Source organism: Rhinoderma darwinii, chromosome 4, assembly GCF_050947455.1.
Source record: "Rhinoderma darwinii isolate aRhiDar2 chromosome 4, aRhiDar2.hap1, whole genome shotgun sequence".
Lineage (NCBI taxonomy): Eukaryota > Metazoa > Chordata > Amphibia > Anura > Rhinodermatidae > Rhinoderma > Rhinoderma darwinii.
Window position 1 is genome coordinate 398762824 of NC_134690.1, and position 22995 is coordinate 398785818.

General features: G+C 42.4%; 1 protein-coding gene across 1 annotated transcript in view; it reads right to left on the reverse strand.

The window, feature by feature from the left end:
• Positions 1–432: 432 nt before the first annotated feature.
• EHD3 (EH domain containing 3) overlaps positions 433–22995 on the reverse strand; it is a 54375-nt gene continuing 31812 nt past the window's right edge. The window contains exons 4-6 of the mRNA XM_075863436.1: positions 10700–11112; positions 7761–7925; positions 433–3289 (exon numbers count right to left, since the gene is read on the reverse strand). Of these exons, the coding sequence (XP_075719551.1) occupies positions 2762–3289; positions 7761–7925; positions 10700–11112 (1106 nt within the window). The 3' untranslated portion in view covers positions 433–2761. The remainder of the gene's footprint in view (positions 3290–7760; positions 7926–10699; positions 11113–22995) is intronic.

Consider the following 22995-nt stretch of genomic DNA (forward strand, 5'->3'; position numbering starts at 1 on the left):
TACATAACGGACACCTGCGCCATCTGGAGCATGTTAACCCGCTCAATACCCCCCCCCCCCCACTTACTATGACATCCATTTACTTCAAATGTCGGTAAGGGGTTAATGACTGCACCAGCTACATTTAGCTTTGAGTTCAGCGCCAATATTAAAGGGATTGTCCTATTTGAACATCTCCTTTCTGTATGCCCCTCTTGTTATGCCTAGTGCAGGGGGCGGAGCATGACAGGAATTCTTGTGTGCTTTTTTAAATTCCGGTGTCATGCTCCGCCCCCCCAGACCTTGCACTAGACAAAACACAGTGTGTCGGTTTTGCCCTAAAATGTTCCTTTAAATACATTAAAACGACACGTAATTTGTCTTCATGTCATTTATAAGTGATTTATTAATAACTAGGCATAAATAAGATCAATAAAAGGAAGTTAGAGAGAATTAGAGTTTAGATTTTATTTATTTATTTGTACAAACTGCAAATGCAGACGCGTCCCCCTTCAAGGCCTTTAAGAGTATTCAGTGCACACAATGAAATGCGCCAGGCGGCAACTGGGTTCATTTACGTAGCAGCACGGGTCCGAATCTCAATATGCAAATGAGCTTAAAGGGGTTTGCGGAGATCAGAAAAACATGGCTGCTTTTTGGCTGCTTTTTTTCCCTCCAGAAACAGCGCCACTCCTGTCCATGGGTTGCGTCTGGTAGTGCACCTTATCTGCGTTCCAGTGAATTGGGATAAGATGCAATACCAGACACAGCCCATGGACAGGAGTGGCGCTGTTTCTGAAAAAAAAAAATCCGGACAACAACTTTAAAAATTGTTGCACAACTGGACAAAGAAAATGTGCCAATTCTATAATAATTATGTATTATCAGTAAGTAAAAGGTAATTCATATAATTCATGCTCGGAATGGAAGTGGTGACAGATGTAACAAGATTTACAAGAAACCACAAGGAGCAGAGAGTTTGAAGCATAGATTTATAAAATAATTTATATACTCAGCAGATTAATACCATTTTCTGGCCCCGGTTTTTAAAGCATTTCTAATAATAATAAAAATAATCTCCTTTAATACCAAAATTAATCTCACAGCATTTTATTTGTTCTCACCACTTACATTACACGCGATGGAGGCAGCCAATGTTGGCATCAACCAAAAATCCACCTTGAGTAACGATATGTGAGGCGACATGTGCCTCACGCCTCAGGGATGTTACGAATTGCTAATCCCGGATGGATCTATTATGATGAATCTCGGTTAAATGGCTGCATCAGTTTCCAATCTATTATTTCAATACACATCCAGAACTCATGGTCCTCTAAATCGACTTCGTAAGACTGTAAAGTGGGTCTATCTTCTCAGGTTGTGTCATCTCATCCTTCCGCATCCAATTACAATCGTCACACGAGAATCAAACAACGTAAAAGGGCTTTGAAGGATTAAAAAAAAAAACACAAGTTTGTTCTCTTCCAAAAACAGCGCCACACCTGCCCACAGGTTGTGCGTGGTATTGCAGCTCAGCCACATTGAAGTGAGCAGGGCTGAGCTGCAATACCACACACAACCTGTGGACAGATCTGGCGCTGTTTTTGGAAGAAAGCAGCTATGTTTTCTAATCCTGGTCCACCCCCTTAAGGATATTCCCAGATTTGACATTTGTCATATATCCACAAGAAAAGAGTTGTGACTGGAGGCCCTACCACTGGGAGCCGCACCAAATCACTAGAATCACCCGTTCCTCCTCACTGCACAACAGCAGTGTGGAGAACTTTAAACGGATCGCCGGTTGAGCATGAGCGCTGCCGATCCTTTCAAAGTCTATGGAGCTAATGGAGACAACAGATAACATCGCCCGACTATTCCAGTCAGTCCTATAGACCTTGAATGTAGCGGCACCGCGCATGCTCGACAGACGATCCTTTCAAGCTCCTCCTCACTGTTGATCGGTGATAAATGTTGATACAAGGAATACCCCTTTAAGGGAAATTGGGCTTTCCCAACATGGACTACTCTGGGGAGGGGAGGAGCATAAGTCAAATTGGATGAAAGCCACATGATGCACCAGGCTTTAGTTGCAGCCTCATGGCACTAGTAGCTGAATAAACCCTACATTTAGACTCAAGGTTCTAAAATATTGTTACAAAGATTCTCCACGGTTACCAACTGCAATAAACCACAGGGTCTACACTGGGCAGGAACCATCTGGCAGGTCTGTACATGGTGAACGTACCTGCGCAGGACATGTCCATAGGCGACCTGATGGGAAACTACAACCTTTGGGCCAGAAGTGGCAATAGTGGAGACTCAAAAGATCTTACGACAAAGCGAACACCATCAGTAAAACAGACGCATACAGGACTTATTTTTTTGGAACAATATGAAACAATTAAAACTAACAAAAACTGACTTGCATAACACACGGCTGGAAACAACGCAATGAGGTATCAAGAATAGAGGCCGCACAATACAACGCAACACAGATCCGAGAACACGTTATGTCTTGTCGCTTTTTTAAAGTCTCTCTTCCCTTTATTTTTGGAATTTTTTGTCTACGTTTAGTAAAGGTCAACACAAAGGAATGAGTTTATTAGCTTCTGGTTAACGGTTAATAAAAGCTCAATCTCGAATAGCATCTTGGTACGGATATATTTTGTTAAACCAAAATGCCACAGCAGGCTCACTTCACATTAATTGTATCAACTTAAAAGTTTTCTCGGTTACTTCTTGGGTCTTCTCTTCACTCCAACAATTTCAATGTTCCTCCGCATCACTCGGCCATCTTCCGCTTCGATGGTGGAATTAGATGACAGGGCAGGTCGTTGGGAAGCTCGTGGCCTTCTAATTTCACCTTAATTAGGTGGTTGGCTAAAGCAAACTCCTCATCGTCCAGTAAACCATCTTTATCGATGTCGGCAAGCTTCCAGATCTTTCCAAGAACAGTATTAGGCAGCTTGGACTTTACCATCTCCCTCTTGGCATTGGCACCGGTGATTTTACCATTGACGGGAGACAGTGTGTAGAAGATCTCGTCGTACATGGGTTTATCTCTGGCTACTACCCAGTCTGCATCGTCAATGCCCTCACCTGCCCCTTCACCATAACCATGTCCAAAGGGACCGTTCAGGGTACCCTCAAAGGCTCCTCCTTTCACCATCTGGACTGGTTTCTGAGTTTCTTCTTGTCTAACCAGAACCATCAAATGGGCGATGTCATGGGCCAGCATCTCATCTACAGTATCCAGGAGCTTGCTCTTCAGAGGTTGAAATTTGTTAAAATCTTGGGATTGCAAGAGATCCTAAGTACCAAAAATAAAGAAAAATTGTAAAGCTTGAGATAAGTGATCCATTGTTGCCATCTATATCAGTCCCTGTCTCCCAATAGGGCTCACAATGAATTTTTTAATCAAAGACAATTACCAGGGTCAATTTCATAACCTAGCAGTATGTTTTTGGAATATAAGAGGAAACCCATGAGCACACGGGGAAAACATACAAACTCCATGCAGGTGTTGCCCCTGGTTGGATTCGAACCTAGGACAATAGTGAGCCACCACGCTTTCCTCAAAAGTAACACGACACAGTAGGAGAGGATCCTTCCCATACAAGATAAAAATATTGGAGGGTAGAAACAAAAAGTTTTTTTTTTCGAAAGCCAGTGATTGTGCTTTCCATCACCCAAGTGCTACTAAATAAAGTGCCACATAAAAAAAGTGCACAAGGGGAAGGGCCCCCAACCTATTTCCCAACCCTCGTCCCTGACCCGTCTAAGGCCTTCTGGGGCGAAGTGCTTCTCCTTTACTGAAGTTTAGGGAGACCCATCAGTGGTTTGCGGTCTGCCACCCCAAAATCCCCCTAGGGATTTCAGTCTATGTTTGGCTCTCCCAGAAGACGGAGCAAGGTTACAGGAAAGAGAGGAAACGAAGGTCTTAGATAGGATTGTATCCACAGAGATGCAATTTGTTATTACATGAGGTGTACAACACCACAAACTAAATGTAAAGGGAAAAGGGAAGATAGATAGGGAGTAGCAATGCAGCAAAAAAACGTAACTTTTATTATTTTACCTTTAAAATATATGCATCTATATGCTAATATTACTTTTTATAGTTTTATTATTAGATCATCAAAAATAAATAGCAATGGTAGGTTAGGTGGGTTATTTACTATTCCACAGGACTCCAGGCAATATATCTATTTGCCAGTGTGTGCCAGAGATGTAGCGTTATATTGGGCTACTAGCTGACCCTTGTGGGTAAATTAGCTGTCCCTAACCTACTATCGTAGTGTCCAGACACGCGTTTCGCCGAGTAACTTTCGGCTTCTGCTGGGGGGGGGGGACAGGAGAGGTGGACACGGCCGACCGCCTCTCCATGTATGCATGCCGGAGATCGTGCAGCGTTCACAATAGACCCGCACGGATTGATCAGTGATCAATGAATGGGCTCGGTTAGCAATATACATTGACAAATAGGAGTGTTTGTGTTGAATAAAGATGGTTCACTGTACAAATAAGCGGACGCTCGGATGTGGTGAGCCCGGCATGTATAATATTAAAAACAAAGAGTGGGGGCTGCCAGCATCTGTCCTGTGGAATAGTAAATAACCCACCTAACCTACCATTGATATTTATTTTTAATGAAATTGGTAGAGTAGACCTCCAATTTATATTATAAGTTGTTAAATTTATCCCTCCATGCTCTGGTGTACACCACCTATTAAATCATGAAAAATGTAGGTATAGGGAGAGAGGAGGAAAGGTAGAGCATGGTGGACAATGTCGCCTTCAATTTTTTATTGATACCGACTAGTGTAGTAGGAGAAGGATTATACTGTGCAATGTCCCCTTTATTGCCACATTGTGTGGTATTTTGATTAAATTATTGCACAGTGTGATTACAGCTTTAAACAAATTCCACTGGGTAGGGAGCTTGTTGGCCCTACTACTCAGGTGGAAATAAACGAGGTGGTGCTGCAAGGGTTATTTTTGTATCTGTAAGATACCTTGCATATGCACACTACAGGAGGTTGTGTTCAAACTCTATGAGCAACTGCCTGATCATTGACTACCTTTTAAGCGTTGCCGCTCCAAACTTTTGGTGAGCAGCAGCGCAAAAGGATTACAATTTTTGTGTCAATGAACAGTTAATTAGTCTTCAGATTGTGTTGTATTTGTTCTGTTACCAGCGTTGCTGTTCCATTCCTGGCTCAAGCAGCAGCTCGGCCAGCAACGCGGACAGAAAGCAATCTATCTCAGTGAGCAGCTAGCTGGTCACCGAGTGCGTTTTGTGTTCTCAGCGTTGCCGCTGCCGTTTTTAATTATGCGGCAATGCAGAGAGACAAACTGCCTGTTGTGTTTTATTTAGTGTTCTCAGCATTGCCGCTGCGGTACACAATTCGGCGGCAATACAGAGACAGCAGCGTACGCTGTGTTTAGGCAAACAGACAGCCTGCCTGTTAGCAGTGAAAACTACTGGTTCGTGCAGTTGTAAGGATTGCTGGCTCTTTCAGAGTATTGGCTGGGAGTGCCGCGACGTCATGGGCACTCAGCAACACACTGGTCTCAAGTGTCGCCACTACCTCCGTTCCCTCCAGCTGTCTGGAGCGGACTTGAATTCGGCAGGATTAGTTAATTATTATTCATGGCTCCAATCTTGCCCTGTGTAATCTGTAATCTTTCCCTACTGTCAGGGTCGGTATGTCCCGACGTACGTTTCACTGAACTGAGTCAGCTTCTTCTTATTTTTAATGATATAATAATAAAACTATATATAAAAAAAAAATATTAGCATATAGATGTAGAAATTCTAAAAAGGTAAAATAATAAAAGTTACGTTTTTTGCTACATCGCTGTTCCCTACCTTCCCTATACAGGAAACTAAGGTCAAAACAAACAAACACACACACACACTCCAAGACAAATATAAACATATAGACACACACAGACACACACACAGACACAGACACACCCTTTGGACCCCAGGGGGCAGACCCATAAGGGCACCACACCCTGAGAAATTCTTCGGATGTTGATAGTAAAACAAAAATTCAAGTGTTAGATGTGCAAGGAGGGCAGACAGCGAGAGTAGATCGTGCTGGAAGTGTAAAGAGGGAATTTTTATAAATTGCATTTAGAGACTTGAAGAACAAGTTAAGGATGAGAGGCCAATGGAGTGGAAGTCCAGAAGAATAGAAAGTCATGGGAGAAGTCCTGAAAGTGAGAGGGTGAAGATGCGTTTAGAGTATTAGAACTAGTAAGGAGCTAGGTAGGAGAAGGCTATGTATATTATATTATTAAGTGAGCCCTAGGCATCTGCCTAGGTTGCTATTTGGTCATAAAATATAAGCTGCCCATATATGGACCGTGACATCAGGGGCTCCTCCAGGAGAGAAATCCCCAGCCACAGTGTCTACAACGTTCTGGCTGGGGACACCATTCCTGGAGGGGGCTCTCTACGGGGGAGGGGGAAGGAGTGTAGCGCTTTCTACAGGGGGCTGTGTGGCACTATCTACAAGGGGGAGGCTGTTCATTATGTCACCATATAGTCTCATTAGCCTCAGTTATACAATCTGTTCTAGTCCGGCACTGACCTCCTTAATTTATTTTCTTTTAATATATTGTTATGTTAACTTCCTTATAGAACTATATTGCTTGTAAAACAAAAGGTTTTATGCTAAAAGAAAAATTACACCTCATTGATTGGTAGAGAAACAAAACATAGCGAGGAAAATGGAGATGTCAGGAAAGAGGGGGGGGGGGGGGGGCGCCAAACCGAATCTTTGCCCCGGGTGCAGGAGGGCCTAGCTACGCCTCTGCAGTGGCCCACTTTAGAATTAAAAAAGAAGGAAGGTCAGGAGTTAATAAAAAAGCGGAAGGGTCAGAAGTATAAGACATTGAGGTAGTTTTCACTTTCCACATGTTGAGGAGTCAGAAAGAGAATTCACAAGTATATGGGATGCCCCGCTCAGAGTTTTCGGTAAGGCTTTAACAAGGTGGGAGAAAGATTTTGTTGGTTGAGTCTACAGAAATCCAGTGTAAGGGTGCGAGAGGAGAGAGGAGCATACACTGTATGAATGTAAAACTTCTCTATAACAGCACTCAGCACCACTCTTGTCCATAGGTTGTGTCTGGTATTGCAACTCATCCCCATGTAAAATGCCCCAGGGCAAGCTCATAGGCATTTATACACATAATTCAAGGAATGTCACAGATTATACCAAATCTTTATACAGGATTAAAGGAACTCTAACTTCAAAACAAATCTTAGTGCCTGCTATGCCCCCTAATCACACCCTCTGTGGGGGCTAGAAAATAAGGTTCCCCCTTCCGGTGCCTCCTAAGAAACTCAAAAAGTCTACTCGAAAATTGACTATTTGTGGATGACCATGAATTATAAACCCCATGTGTGATTCTAACTGGTTAAGAGGGGACCTGCAAAATCGGATTATGGTTCAAAGCTCACCATTTCCCAAATCTCAATTAGAATTTTGGTGTAATGGGATTCAGAGGAACTCGTTCTGGTGACCGAGATTACATATATATTCATGCAACTTTCGGTAAAATGGACGCCTTATAGTGGACCAGGGGGACAACCCCACCTTCAAGTTACGAAGAAATGTTTTAAAACCAAAAGTAGAACAAACCACCGATCAACCCATAGAATTACCCCAACCTTCCAGTGAACCTTCTTTTCCAAGAGTCCCTCAGTGTCGGAGTACTGGGGGGATTCTGAAGAAGTCCGTATATTTGGACGGTGTGGTCTACTCTACCTGCATCTTCTTCAGGTTGGGGAAGTCTCCTGGAGAGATCTGATGTTCTCGTTCAATTCGAGCATAAATCTCCCCCAAACTACCGACCAACTCTTTCTTCTTATTGTCTTTTCCAAAGACGGCCGGCATCTCCTTCTTCAAAGAACTGATAATATATGCGTGGACCTGCAGGGAAGGTAAAGAAGGAAGAGCTTGTGTCATGTAATATTTAGGAGTATCATATTATATGGTCATATTAAGTTTAACTGTAATAATTACACAGTCATTGGCACCTGATAGTCCAGAACATTTGCTGGTGTGCCATATGTCTGAAAGTAAAATAAAGGGACGGCAGACTGCGGTTATAGGGTACGTCCCAGACTACAAATCCACACTGCTGTTATAGGGGGAAGTCCAGACTACACGGCCAGACTACTATTATAGGGTACACCCCAGACTACACATTCACACTGATGTTCTAGGGGGGAGTTCCAGACTACACAGCCAGACTGCTGATATAAGGGGGAGTTCCAGACTACACAGCCAGACTGCTGAAATAGGGAAGGTCCAGACTACACAGCCAGACTGCTGAAATAGGGAAGGTCCAGACTACACAGCCAGTCTGGCTGTGTAGTTTGGACCTCCCCCTGTAACAGCAGTCTGGCTGTGTAGTCTGGACCTCCCCCTGTAACAGCAGTCTGGCTGTGTAGTTTGGACCTCCCCCTGTAACAGCAGTCTGGCTGTGTAGTCTGGACCTCCCCCTGTAACAGCAGTCTGGCTGTGTAGTCTGGACCTCCCCCTGTAACAGCAGTCTGGCTGTGTAGTCTGGACCTCCCCCTGTAACAGCAGTCTGGCTGTGTAGTCTGGACCTCCCCCTGTAACAGCAGTCTGGCTGTGTAGTCTGGACCTCCCCCTATAACAGCAGTCTGGCTGTGTAGTCTGGACCTCCCCCTATAACAGCAGTCTGGCTGTGTAGTCTGGACCTCCCCCTATAACAGCAGTCTGGCTGTGTAGTCTGGACCTCCCCCTATAACAGCAGTCTGGCTGTGTAGTCTGGACCTCCCCCTATAACAGCAGTCTGGCTGTGTAGTCTGGACCTCCCCTATTTCAGCAGACTGTAGTTATAGGGGGGCACTTCTCACTACACAGCCAGACTGCTGTTATAGGGGGCACCAGACTATACAGCTAGAGTATGTTTATAGGTGGAGCTCTAGAATAGACAGCCAGACTGCAGTTATAGGGGAAGATTTAGACTACCCAGCCAGACTGCAGACTATAAGCGAATATATCTCTGAAGTCCCACCAGCAGACATGCGCTATTGTACAAGGCAGATGACATATGAGGTCTGCTGCCATTAAAAACACATTTCCAATTTATTAGCAATGTACTATTGCATTTTTCACACAAGAAATGCATAAGGCGTTTTCCTCTGACTGTTTAACCCTATTTTGAGGTCATTGCATTATTAGGGCAGAAATTCATAGCAGGCACAGGAAATACCAGACATGAATTACATCTCAATAGCCTCGTCTTCTAGCACAAAAACTGCTGCTTTAAAATAGAAGCGTTCTAGTCTGTTACTATTTAAAGATGAAACAATAAACCCATTAAAACGCACTTTCTTAAATGGAGAACAATGGAATGACATTAACCCTTTGTGTGTTTCACGGCCACTTAAAGTGTTGTACGATATTAGAAAACATGGTCCGTCTTCATCTAGAAACAGCACCACTCTGGTCTATGGTTGGGTCTGGTATTGCAGCGGAGCACCATACAAGTCTGAACATGTTTAGAGAGAGCACAACATAGAGCCAAGAGATGGAGCCGAGTTGCAATGCCAGACACAGCCATAAGGGGCACTGTTTCTGAGAAAAAGCAGACACTATTTTCTAATCTCATACAACCTCCTTAATGTGCAAAAAATTACTGAGCATGTAATTATAACGATTATAGTTATTCTTTTCAGTTATCAAAGTTCAAAGAATGAACAGAACTTAATAGGACAACGCCAAACATCACATAACTTTACGCTAATGACATCCTTATAGGATCCGTCAACAGCAGGACAAGGACTGTGTAAATTGAATTGTAAAAAACTTCCATAATGCACCACGTCCATCCAACATATTCCATTGTACCTCAACCTCGGCAGGGCTTAGCGGTGTTCAGCAATATAATATAAGAACATAGCCTGGATGGTTAAAGGGTATGAATACTTTTGCAAACTTTTTTTTAAATTATTGTCCCAGTTACCTAGAATGAAAAAATGAAGCCACTTTGCAAATAGTCTTAATTAGAAAGCTATTATCGTTTTGTTTACGCAGCTTCTATGCAGACTTATGAGTCTCCATGGCTACAGACTACAAGCAACCGCTGCGTAGTCTGATCCCACAGTCATGTGTTACTCCACTTCCCATACCCCCTCGTCTGTACACAGAGTGGGCGGAGTAACACATGACTACAGGATCAGAGTACACACAAGGTTAGTTTCAAGTCTGTAACCATAGAGACAAATAAGTCTGCATAAGAGCTGTATACACAAAAAAACGCTTGGATTTTTAAATCACGGCTATTTGCACAGTTGCTTTATATATTATACATTTTGGATGCATTGGAGCAATATGAGAGGAAAAAAATATTGTGGAAGTACATATATCGGAATATTCTGCAGTTATCTCACAGGCTGGAATATCTTACTGCTGCCCCCTGCTGGATCACTGTCTGTAAGTTCTGGTATAGTGCATTGTGGGAGATATAATGTTTACACCAGGCATACAACCGAAGTGTAACATAGACACAGTACTGATCGAGTCAAAGTGACAATTTGATGAATTCTGATTGCAGCTCTGGATGTGACTAGAGTATAAGACATGGTGTAACGCAAAATAAATACAAGATAGTAAAAACGTCCATAAAATGTCGATTTCATCTGGAAAATGTAGTTTAAATTTTAACTCACCTTCGCCAGTCGCGCTCGCTTGATCAGGTCATTGAGTTTTCTAAGCGCTGCGTTACGTGGAAGACTCTGAATGTCTCTGAATAGATCCTGCTCCTCTGCCTCGAACAGTTTGCGGTTGTCAGGAATGAGAAGCGGGTGTGACCAGAAAGACCCGATGTAGACTCTGATGACCTCCGGGGTGTTGACAATTTTCCCCAAGGACCACATGAGGGCACCGTAAACCCTCATCAGCTGCTGGGTCTCGATCTGATCCGCCTTGTTCAGGACCACTCGCATCTTGTCCTCGTGGTTCTTCAGGGCTTTAATGACTTCGGAGAACTCATCAGAAATGTCCAACTTGTGGGCGTCAAAAAGCAGAATGATGCGGTCGACTCTTTCGGCAAACCATTCCAACACAGCGGCAAAATCATAGCCTGGAACGACAAATATAAATGATAGGGTTATAATATACAAGCGATGACCGGGAGGGTGGTGGTTAGTAGAGGCTTGTGATGTCATCGCTTAAAGAGATCCTCTACATAAATTAATCGTTAAAAAAAAAAAAAAAATCTGAATAATACTGTAGTAAGGTAAAGACTGGTTGCTTGGGAAGTGCTGCCTGTCAACGGTCAGCTTAGTCTTAAAGAGGACCTGTCACTAGGTAATATAAGTTGAAATGGTATACTGACCAGAATAGCGCTGTCTCCCTGGTTCCAGCGCTGTTTTTCTTTTTTTCCTGGACCCCCCTGTTCCAGAGATATGGCCCACTGTTGTGTTGGCTCCCTCGATGCTAATTTGCTGTAGTTAGCCAACAGGGTAGAGCTAACTTTCCTGCCTCTGATGTGGACCAATTAGTGTGAAGCAGCTTGAGGGTAGTTCACGCCCTGTTGACTAACTACATCAAATTAGCATATAGGAAGTCAACACAAAAGTGGGTCATATCTCTGGAACAGGGGGGTCCAGGAAAAAAAGAAAAACAGCGCTGGAATCAGGGAGACCGTGCCATTCAGGTCAGTAAAGCAGTTCAACTTATAGGATCTAGTCACAGTGTTTTCATAAAGGACTGAAAAACTTGGTGACTTTTACGCGCTAAAAGAAAAACCTCTTCCCTATCTTTTTACTATTTCTACTTATTTTTTTTCAGCTAGTCTTTAGTGAAGTTTAAAAAAAAAAAAAAAAATTACATTGTTGCTACCTGGAAACCATCAATAAACTGCTTTTGGTAGATCTGTTATTCTTATTTTGGGTCTCAGACATTTAATGGTGTTCGGATGTGAGTGGGCATTGTTCTGATTGGCTCATTAGCACCCAAAAAATGTTTTCACCCACTTAAACTATCGTAAGCCATATTTACAACTTAACCATTTCCGTAACTCCCATAGATTTAAAACGGCCACCTCTGCATTACATCAGAGACCCTATCTGGGACCCCTATTCTGCCCAAAGGTGGTGTCTCAGACGTGGTAGCCCCACTTATCAGACATTTATGGCATATCCAGAGTCTGAAGTGGGAAATCCTTTTTAATACCCCGGCAGCATGGGTCAGTAACACGCGAAAACACAACTCAAGTATTAGGTATTAATAAGTTAACCAGACCAGTTGGATGTCCAGGAGTTAATAAGCTGAGCTGTCCTCGGTAGTCACACAAGCAATAAAAAGTTTACAGATAAAGCCATAAAAAGATCCGTCAGCAGCAGTTTGCCTGCTTGTTGATGGTTTCCAGTTTGCAATGTATTTTTCTTCTCTGCAGTGTGAAAAAAGGAAAAACAGGTGATACAGTTACATTACACAGATGCTGGATTTTATATTTCCTGACTACAGAGTTGATGTTATTCCAGAGTGGAGTTTCACTTTACTAAATAGGTGAAATTCCTGTAAATAATATTAGAATATATGGAGTCAGTTTTGACGTCATTTAAAGGGTAAGTCAATAAGGGTGTCATCCCAGGACAACTCTTACTTATGACTTGGCAATTAGACATAGAAGTATAATAGGTGGGGGTCCGACCACTAGGACATCCCCCAGCATAGAGAACAAGGGGCCCAAAGTCACCGTTTCCAGGCAGCGAGTTGACCTTGTATGTGCAGCAATTATCCATAGAAATGAACGGCTGCATTGGAGACAGGCGGACGCCGTAATTGACAGGTCATAAAAGTAAATACAGAATATCTGTGATGGTATTTTGTTATTTTGACGCTCTCTCTATGCAGGGGATTTGGAGCTCTGTATCAGGAAACCTGAGCTCTGGCCAGCAATATTACGAGTTTAAATCAGCACATAAAATTGACAATGTTAAAAAAGGTGGACATTCACTTTAAGAGTAAAAGCGGAGCGTCCGAGTACTACTTTTGCCCTCCTCGCTGCGCCGCGCGGACCATTAGACATTTTTAGAGCTACGTGCCCCTGTAATAAGTCTGAAAGTCCTGAAGGTTTTGGGCTTTTGCCAAGGCCGCACACAGGGTGTTTCCTATGCAGCTGACCAGCAGGAAAGAAGAATAAGAGAACTTTAATGTTTAGTTGGTAAAAAGCCGAATTGCTTCATTGTTTTTGCACATTTTTGAAATCAGAACAAAGATTTATAAACTTTACTCCTGTGAGAACGAAAAACCAACACAAAGTTCAGAAAAATCTGATTATATGATCTGCCCTTCTACAGTGTATATATATGTGCGTGTGTTTATATACAACGGTGCGCTGCTTGGGACAGATTGAAGAATGGAACACAGTGATGCACTGAGGAATTGCATCACGTTTTCTTCTCCAGTCACAGCCAGAGCTGCATTTAACATTTCAGTTGGAATCGATCAATATTGTACGGATAAACCTTACATCTTAGCACAAGTCCTATAACACACTGCTGTCTGGTGTATGAGATGTATTCGGTCCACTAAATGGTACAGTGACGGGTGCTGTCACTGTCAGGGTGGTCCGGTGGCTGTCACAGTTAAGGAGATCCTGTGGCAGGCACTGTATTTGGAAGTCCTCTTTACGTCACGGTTATGGGGATCTTGCGCCTGTCACGGTTATGGGGGTCACTACTATGGAGGGCCTATGGCTGTTACAGGGATCCTGTAGCTTGCACGGTATTTGGGGGCCCTCTTTCGGTCACTGTTAAGGGGCCCTGTGGCTATCACAGTTAAGGGGCTCACGTGGCAGTCACTATTATGAAGAGCCTGTGACTGTCACGGTTATGGGAATACTGTAGCTGGCACCGTATTTGGGGGTCCTGTGGCGGTCATTGTTATGGGGGTCCTCTGGCTGTCACTGTTATGGGGGTCCTGTGGCTGTCACTGTTATGGGGGTCCTGTGGCAGAGGCTTCATGCTATAATTTTGTGCCCATATTTATCTATATAGGGTTCGAAAAACACAATAAGTCGTTGATTTATTCTACTAAAGAGTGACGGTCATTTCATAAAATTTTACATGTCAGAAGTTTTGATAGGTGGGGGTCCGGGTGAAGAGTCTTCGGCTCATCTCGAAGAGGAGGGGTTAGCTGGAGACGGCCTCATAAAAAAAGTCTGTGAGCCCATTTTCAGCTAGCCCAGCCTTTCCGAGAAGAGCCGAGATAAGCCGAAGTGATCCCATTACCGGCTGAGCGCTCCTGCCCCCTAGTTTGAGCGATCGGTGAGGGTCTCAGTGCCCGGACCCCCACCTATCGAGACTTCCAATAAGTCACTATGACAGGTCAAAAGTTTTATGAAATGACCGTTACTCTTCAACTTATTTTTTTTCATTTTCATGGTAAATGTCCAAAATGATGATCTGTTTTAGGAGTTGATCGCTCGGCCTTTTCTGAGCAGCTTTAGTCATTTGCAGCGGATGCCGGAAGCCGTATTGTTGTGAGCGCAGATTATTTGTGTCTGGGATTACAGCATTAGTGGATGAGATTGCTCACAGGGGATCCCGGGGAAGATACGATCAGCGAGTGTTAACAAGAAGAGTCAACACCAGGACCTCATGAGCGCCGGCCACTTCCTCAGGTGCTTCGCTTATTCTTTCCAGCAAGTTGCGTCGCTCCGATGGGAAGTGTGAATAATGGGATTTTCAAGGTGTTTTCCACTTTCTCACCCAGATATATTCTTGTTATGGGGTCACTTGACCGGTCATCTGACTAGTGTGGAAAATCATATCAGAAGGAGCAGAAAATTAACGATGAACACTATTTCCACGTGCGGCAGTTTTGTAGTCTATTGATCTCTGTTATCAGCCAGTTCAGGCTTATTAAATTGAAAATCTCTACAGTTTTGTAATATGCTTTGTGCTTCAATTGAATTTATGGTGTATCTTCTATCAGAAACAAAAGTAAAACAAGGACACTAAAGTATTAAAAGGATGAAAATATACGACTGCATAGTGTATGAGGGCAGTATTATAGTAGTTATATTCTTGTATATAGGAGGCAGTATTATAGTAGTTATATTCTTGTATATAGGGGGCAGTATTATAATAGTTATATTCTTGTATATAGGGGGCAGTATTATAGTAGTTATATTCTTGTATATAGAGGGCAGTAGTATAGTAGTTATATTCTTGTATATAGGAGGCAGTATTATAGTAGTTATATTCTTGTATATAGGGAGCAGTATTATAGTAGTTATATTCTTGTATATAGGAGCAGTATTATAGTAGTTATATTCTTGTATATAGGGGGCAGAATTATAGTAGTTATATTCTTGTATATAGGGGGCAGTATTATAGTAGTTATATTCTTGTATATAGGGAGCAGTATTATAGTAGTTATATTCTTGTATATAGGGGGCAGTATTGTAGTAGTTATATTCTTGTATACAGGAGGCAGTATTATAGTAGTTATATTCTTGTATATAGGGAGCAGTATTATAGTAGTTATATTCTTGTATATAGGAGGCAGTATTATAGTAGTTATATTCTTGTATATAGGGGGCAGTATTATAGTAGTTATATTCTTGTATATAGGGAGCAGTATTATAGTAGTTATATTCTTGTATATAGGAGCAGCATTATAGTAGTTATATTCTTGTATATATGGGGCAGTATTATAGTAGTTATATTCTTGTATATAGGGAGCAGTATTATAGTAGTTATATTCTTGTATATAGGGGGCAGTATTATAGTAGTTATATTCTTGTATATAGGGAGCAGTATTATAGTAGTTATATTCTTGTATATAGGGGGCAGTATTATATTAATTATATTCTTGTATATAGTGGCAGTATTATAGTAGTTATATTCTTGTATATATGGGGCAGTATTATAGTAGTTATATTCTTGTATATAGGGAGCAGTATTATAGTAGTTATATTCTTGTATATAGGAGGAGTATTATAGTAGTTATATTCTTGTCTATAGGAGCAGTATTATAGTAGTTATATTCTTGTATATAGGAGGCAGTATTATAGTAGTTATATTCTTGTATATAGGGGGAAGTATTAGGGCACGGCCAGACGTGGCGGATTTCCTCCGCAGCTGTCCGCATCAATGCCGCACAGAATCTGCGTTGCAGATTCTGTGGCGGATTTGCCCAAAATGTGCAGTAAATTGATGCGGACTGGCTGCTGCGGACTGCGGGAAAAGTGCTTCCCTTCTCTCTATCAGTGCAGGATAGAGAGAAGGGACAGCACTTTCCCTAGTGAAAATAAACGAATTTCATACTTACCGGCCGTTGTCTTGGTGACGCGTCCCTCTTTCGGCATCCAGCCCGACCTCCCTGGATGACGCGGCAGTCCATGTGACCGCTGCAGCCTGTGATTGGCTGCAGCCGTCACTTAGACTGAAACGTCATTCTGGGAAGCCGGACTGGAGACAGAAGCAGGGAGTTCTCGGTAAGTATGAACTTCTATTTTTTTACAGGTTGCTGTATATTGGGATCGGTAGTCACTGTCCAGGGTGCAGAAACAGTTACTGCCGATCGCTTAACTCTTTCAGCACCCTGGACAGTGACTATTTACTGACGTCTCCTAGCAACGCTCCCGTAATTACGGGAGCCCCATTGACTTCCTCAGTCTGGCTGTGACCTAGAAATACATAGGTCCAGCCAGAATGAAGAAATGTCATGTTAAAAAAGCAAGACGGATCCGCAGCACACATAACATGTGCATGACAGCTGCGGACTTCATTGCGGAAATTAGAATCTCCATTGAAGTCAATGGAGAAATTCCGCCATGAGTCCGCAACCAGTCCGCCACTGCTCCGCAACAGACAGAGCATGCTGCGGACACCAAATTCCGCTCCGCAGCCTATGCTCCGCAGCGGAATTTTACGCATCGTCTAAACGAACACTTCTAAATAGAAGTGGAAGTCAATGCAGAAACGGCTCCGCTGCGGATTAACGCTACGGAGTGTCCGCAGCGGAATTCAAGTGAAATTCCGCCACGTGTGAACCCAGCCTTATAGTAGTTATATTCTTGTATATAGGGGCAGTATTATAGTAGTTATATTCTTGTATATAGGGGGCAGTATTATAGTAGTTATATTCTTGTATATAGGAGGCAGTATTATAGTAGTTATATTCTTGTATATAGGGGCAGTAATATAGTAGTTATATTCTTGTATATAGGAACAGTATTATAGTAGTTATATTCTTGTATATAGGAGCAGTATTATAGTAGTTATATTCTTGTATATAGGAGCAGTATTATAGTAGTTATATTCTTGTATATAGGGGGCAGTATTATAGTAGTTATATTCTTGTATATAGGAGCAGTATTATAGTAGTTATATTCTTGTATATATGGGGCAGTATTATAGTAGTTATATTCTTGTATATAGGGAGCAGTATTATAGTAGTTCTATTCTTGTATATAGGAGCAGTATTATAGTAGTTATATTCTTGTATATATGGGGCAGTATTATAGTAGTTATATTCTTGTATATAGGGGGCAGTATTATAGTAGTTATATTCTTGTATATAGGAGGCAGTATTATAGTAGTTATATTCTTGTATATAGGAGGCAGTATTATAGTAGTTATATTCTTGTATATAGGAGGAGTATTATAGTAGTTATATTCTTGTATATAGGGGCAGTATTATAGTAGTTATATTCTTGTATATAGGGGCAGTATTATAGTAGTTATATTCTTGTATATAGGGGGCAGTATTATAGTAGTTATATTCTTGTATATAGAGGGCAGTATTATAGCAGTTATATTCTTGTATATAGGAGCAGTATTATAGTAGTTATATTCTTGTATATAGGAGGCAGTATTACAGTAATTATATTCTTGTATATAGGGGCAGTATTATAGTAGTTATATTCTTGTATATAGGGAGCAGTATTATAGTAGTTATATTCTTGTATATAGGAGCAGTATTATAGTAGTTATATTCTTGTATATAGGAGCAGTATTATAGTAGTTATATTCCTGTATATAGGGACAGTAGTATAGTAGTTATATTCTTGTATATAGGGGCAGTATTATAGTAGTTATATTCTTGTATATAGGAGCAGTATTATAGTAGTTATATTCTTGTATATAGGAGGCAGTATTATAGTAGTTATATTCTTGTATATAGGGGCAGTATTATAGTGGTTATATTCTTGTATATAGGAGGCAGTATTATAGTAGTTATATTCTTGTATATAGGAGGCAGTATTACAGTAATTATATTATGGGAGGGACATTTAGAATAATAACAAAATCAAAAAAACTATTAACGAAAAAACATTTAAAAAAAAGGCTTTACCACTTGACTTCAGAGTGATTACTGCTCCTTTATATTTATATCAGATGAGGCTGGAATAGCTCGGTAAATGGATGAGGATATTCACAGATTACTATGTTATGATATTTCTCCTGCTCTTCACATGGCAACTGTATAAACTATAGACTCTTTTGCGCTATTAAACAGGGTCATAGGTAATGGAATCCCACTGTTATTATAACAATAGGATACGCAGAGCGCCGGATTTACGGCAGGATAGAGCAGGATTAACAATCCTCACCCTTGCACAGTTTATGCAGCATTAGGCCACTTTTCACATATTGTGCGGAGTCACCAGGCGCAGCTTCCTCTCCAGCAGCGCTCGCCTCCTGCTGCACTGCGGCCCAATCCAATTAACCCCACACAGGGGAATCAGAACAGAGTTCAATAAATCAGATTTTATCACATTTAGGAAGTGTGTTCTGCAGTAAGTTATGTCCTATGTGGAGCAGCCGCCGTTCCCAGGAAGAAGTATCGATGCTTTGTAAGCACGCTCCTCACACGAGTGACCCTTGGTACAGATTTCGGAGCAAATTCCTGGAAAATACTTGTAAACAGCTTGGATATGGAGATGGGTAACATATTTATTACTGTAGTGGGAAATGTTCTATACCCTGATCCTAGGTTATGAATTATTGAGTCTTTGTGACTAGTAAAATAGTCAAACTTTAAAGGGGTTTTCCACTTTAGACAATCTCTAATCGTTGGAAGGGTCCCAGGACAATAAGCAGATCACAAACGGTCTCCCGGCTGGGACCTCCAGCGATCAGCTGTGATCTGTGGTGAAACCTGGCAGTAAGCGTTTAGTTTCCCTGCAGCACCACCACAGGAGAAATTAAGCGTTACACAGAGTCCATTCATATCAATGAGTTGTCTGTGTGATACAAGATAGGACAGGTCCTCCAGACTGAGAGACGATCTATGTAACCGCTCTACACCTGGTCAAGAGCTGGGGTTCCTGAACAGAGCACCCCCCCCCTCTATTATCTCAGAATTCCCTAATAGGGTGTATGAATATAAGTTTTGTAAACTGGACAACCCCTTTAAAAGGGGAACTCAACTGAATAGTGGTTTCCAGTTTTACGAAAGTAATGTTTAAAGGGGGTTGTCACCACCGACAACCCTTATAATATGAGAGCCGCCATGGTGATCAGCTGTGGGTACGGCTCCTACGGCGGCCGGCAAAAAGCGGATTTTGTTGGGGAAAAACGCGTCCGGTTTCTCTTTTCACCTGCAGAGATACATCACACAGAGAAATGGCCATCAATGTAATACATGGACATCTTACCCACGTGCGACTTTGTGCGGCCCTGACCTACAGCTTCGATTAGAGGACGACTTCTCGTAGTGTTGGTACATGGTGGAAGCCGAAGAACGACATAGCGGGCCACATTTACGAAAACTGACCAAATTTTATCGAAAGGCGCGCACCTCTAAGTTTGGGGCATTTTCACCAGTTTATCACTAGCGTTTTTCAAGGCGGAATTTGAAGTATTTACACCCCGAAATACGCCTGAAAACACTGCGTGTGAACACAACCTTAGGCGAAATTCCCACTAATTTTTTGCGCGTTGCAGTTCCGTGTGTCATCAGTATTTGGTGCGTGGCTGCGGAATTTTCACGCATATGGCATCCTTATGACACGCGGTTTCGATGCTTAGAAACTGCAATGAATGTGGTGCTTTTTTTCTCCCCCCCTGCATTTAATAACTGTAGCGCGAATCACGCGCGACACACGGAAGTGCTTCCGTGTGCTGTGCGCGATTTTCATGCACCCATTGACTTCAATGGGTGCATGATGCGCGAAAAACGCTCGAGTATAGGATATTTCGTGAGTTTTACGCAGCGGACACGCGCTGCGTGAAAATCACGGAACGTCTGAATGGCCCCATTGACTTACATAGGTCTGTGCGACGCGCGTGATTTTTTACGCGCGTATCACGGACGTTAAATACGCTCGTGTAAATAAGGCCTTAGGGTAAGTCCACACGTAGCATAAATATTGCGGATTGTCGGCAACGGATTTCATTGTGGAAAAATCGGCAGCATAATACAGTAGCAGCAAAGTGGATGAGATTTGAAATCTCATCCAGACGCTGCATAAACAAAAACAAAAAAAAAAAAAAAAAAAAAACGCTCAGAAATTGACCCACGGTGCGTTTTTTTAATCCTCAGCATGTCAATTTATTCTACGGAATCGCAGTTTTTCTGTTGCATATTTCCCCCATTGAATTCAACGTGGAGGTAAAACCCGCAACAAAAATAGCAGATGTTGCAGTTTTTGTGGCGAAAAAGCTGCCATTCCGCGGCAAAAAATAAATAAAAAAAAAAAAAAAAAAAAAATCGCAACTCTGAAAAAAAAATATTATACCTACCACGAACTCTATGCTCCTGCGTCCAGCCCGGCCTCCAGGGATGATGTTTTATCCCATGTGACTGCTGCAGCCAATCACAAAACGTCATCCCAGGAGGCTGGACGGCAGAGGGACGCTAAGACTTACATATAGGCTTTTTTTTCTTTTTACCTGCTGTTTTCCGCAGCGGATATTCCGACCGAAAAACTGCACCGTTCTACAGTTTTCCGGCCAGAAATCCCTACGGGCTCCAGGGCGGATTCGCTGTATACCTTTACACAGCATATCCACCCTGTGTGAACATAGCCTAAATCTGATTTTGCTGTGAATTTGCTGCGATTGTCAGCGTATTTCCAGACAAGAATGGGCATGCCGCAGACTTTTCGCCGTGACCAGCACCACAAATCCACTGCTATGGCGCTGCAGTTTTAAAGAGGTAAATATTAAATATTCGTACACAGTAAAGAGTTTGCTCATTAGGGTCAACTGAGGACAATCCAGAGACAAAAAGCTACGCTCTGAGGAAAAAAAAAAAAATAAACGTCAAAAGAATGTGCCCCCTGGTAGCAGGAGTAGGTAGGATGGCGGAGTTGGCGTTTCCTTCCTACTTACTTTTGTGACAATAATAGGAGACGGTGACTTCCTGACAGTATACGGAGAGGTCGTGCTTTTATGTTTGCTATTAGAGGTGTCGGGGGGGGGGTTCTTCTATGGTTGGACTCTCTAGGCCAGGGATACATCTAGATTCTTTGTAGCGCTACTGATTGATTCTAAGGGTATGTTCACACGGCGGGGGTCCGTAACGGCTGAAATTACGGGGATGTTTCAGCCTGAAAACATCCCCGTAATTTCAGCCGTACCGGCATGTGCAGGCGCTTGAACGCCGCGTCAATTACGGCCGTAATTAGCGCTGCTATTCATTGGAGTCAATGAATAGCGGCTCCAATTACGGCCAAAGAAGTGACAGGTCACTTCTTTGACGCGGGCGTCTATTTACGCGCCGTCATTTGACAGCGGCGCGTAAATATACGCCTCGTGTGAACAGACAAACGTCTGCCCATTGCTTTCAATGGGCAGATGTTTGTCAGCGCTACTGAGGCGCTATTTTCGGGCGTAATTCGGGGCAAAAACGCCCGATTTACGTCCGTAAATAGGCCGTGTGAACATACCCTAACTATTGAGCTACAGTCCACATGAATACGTCGAGTTGCATGCAAATCTTGTGGACTGCATCGGTCACTGAAGAGTTAAAAGCCATGTACACCTTTGAAAAACATTTAATTTTTTTCCTAATAAAAACAGAGTATTTGGTTGAACTTCCTAATTACTTTTTATAAAAAAATATATATTTTTTGAGATACAGCTGCTTTGTCTCCTGTATATAGAGCAGCTGTATCTAGCGCTGAAACCTGAATCCGTCAGGTCAGTCGGACTGGCAGTTTCAGAGTCAGTGGTTCCTACGTGACCCACCTGTAATCGGACACATCTAATTTATGTACGGTCAGAGACACGCAGGACCTGCTAACACCGAGCCTGTCAGTCCCGCTGACGGATCCAGGTCTCAGCTCTAGATACAGCTGGTCTATATACAGGATACAAAGCAGCTGTATCCCAAAAAGTGAAAATAATTTTTAATAAAAAGGTAAATCAGAAAGTTGAACCAAAACACCCTGATAGACATTTTTATAATATATATATATGAATAAATAAAAAGTTTCCAAAAGATGGCCATAGGCTTTGAAATCAATCAGTAACACTACAAAAAGTCTAGTTGTGGCACAGGCCTTAGGGCCCAGCAGATGAGAAGGTCCATGATTTGGTCATGACTTTTACCCCAAAACTCCCCTCCCCACATAGAACACTCACGACCCAGGAAGCTGAGATATGAGGAGCTGTTTGCAGGGTCCTCACGCTGTAGAGCTGCTCTGCTGCATGTGACATGGCGGGAACAATGTTGTCACCGAGGAAATTCTTCCTGACTAACAAACCATGGAGAGATGCTCTGCCAGGCTCATGTTATGCCGTCCAGCCCATTAGATGCAGCTAAAGGCGACAGCGGAGCAGCGAGTCCGTGAGGGTTAGGGCCGGGGAACGCAGTTTCTACATTTTGCCTCAAATAACCCCTTTAACCCCTTAACCACCATCCAAAAGAGTAATCACTTATTTGTTAGTCGCTGTAGCTGTATGTGGGTTTGTTTTTTGTAGGATGAGTTGTATTTTTCAATGGCACCATTTTGGGGTACATATTTATTAGTTTACCTTTTATTAACTTTTTTTTT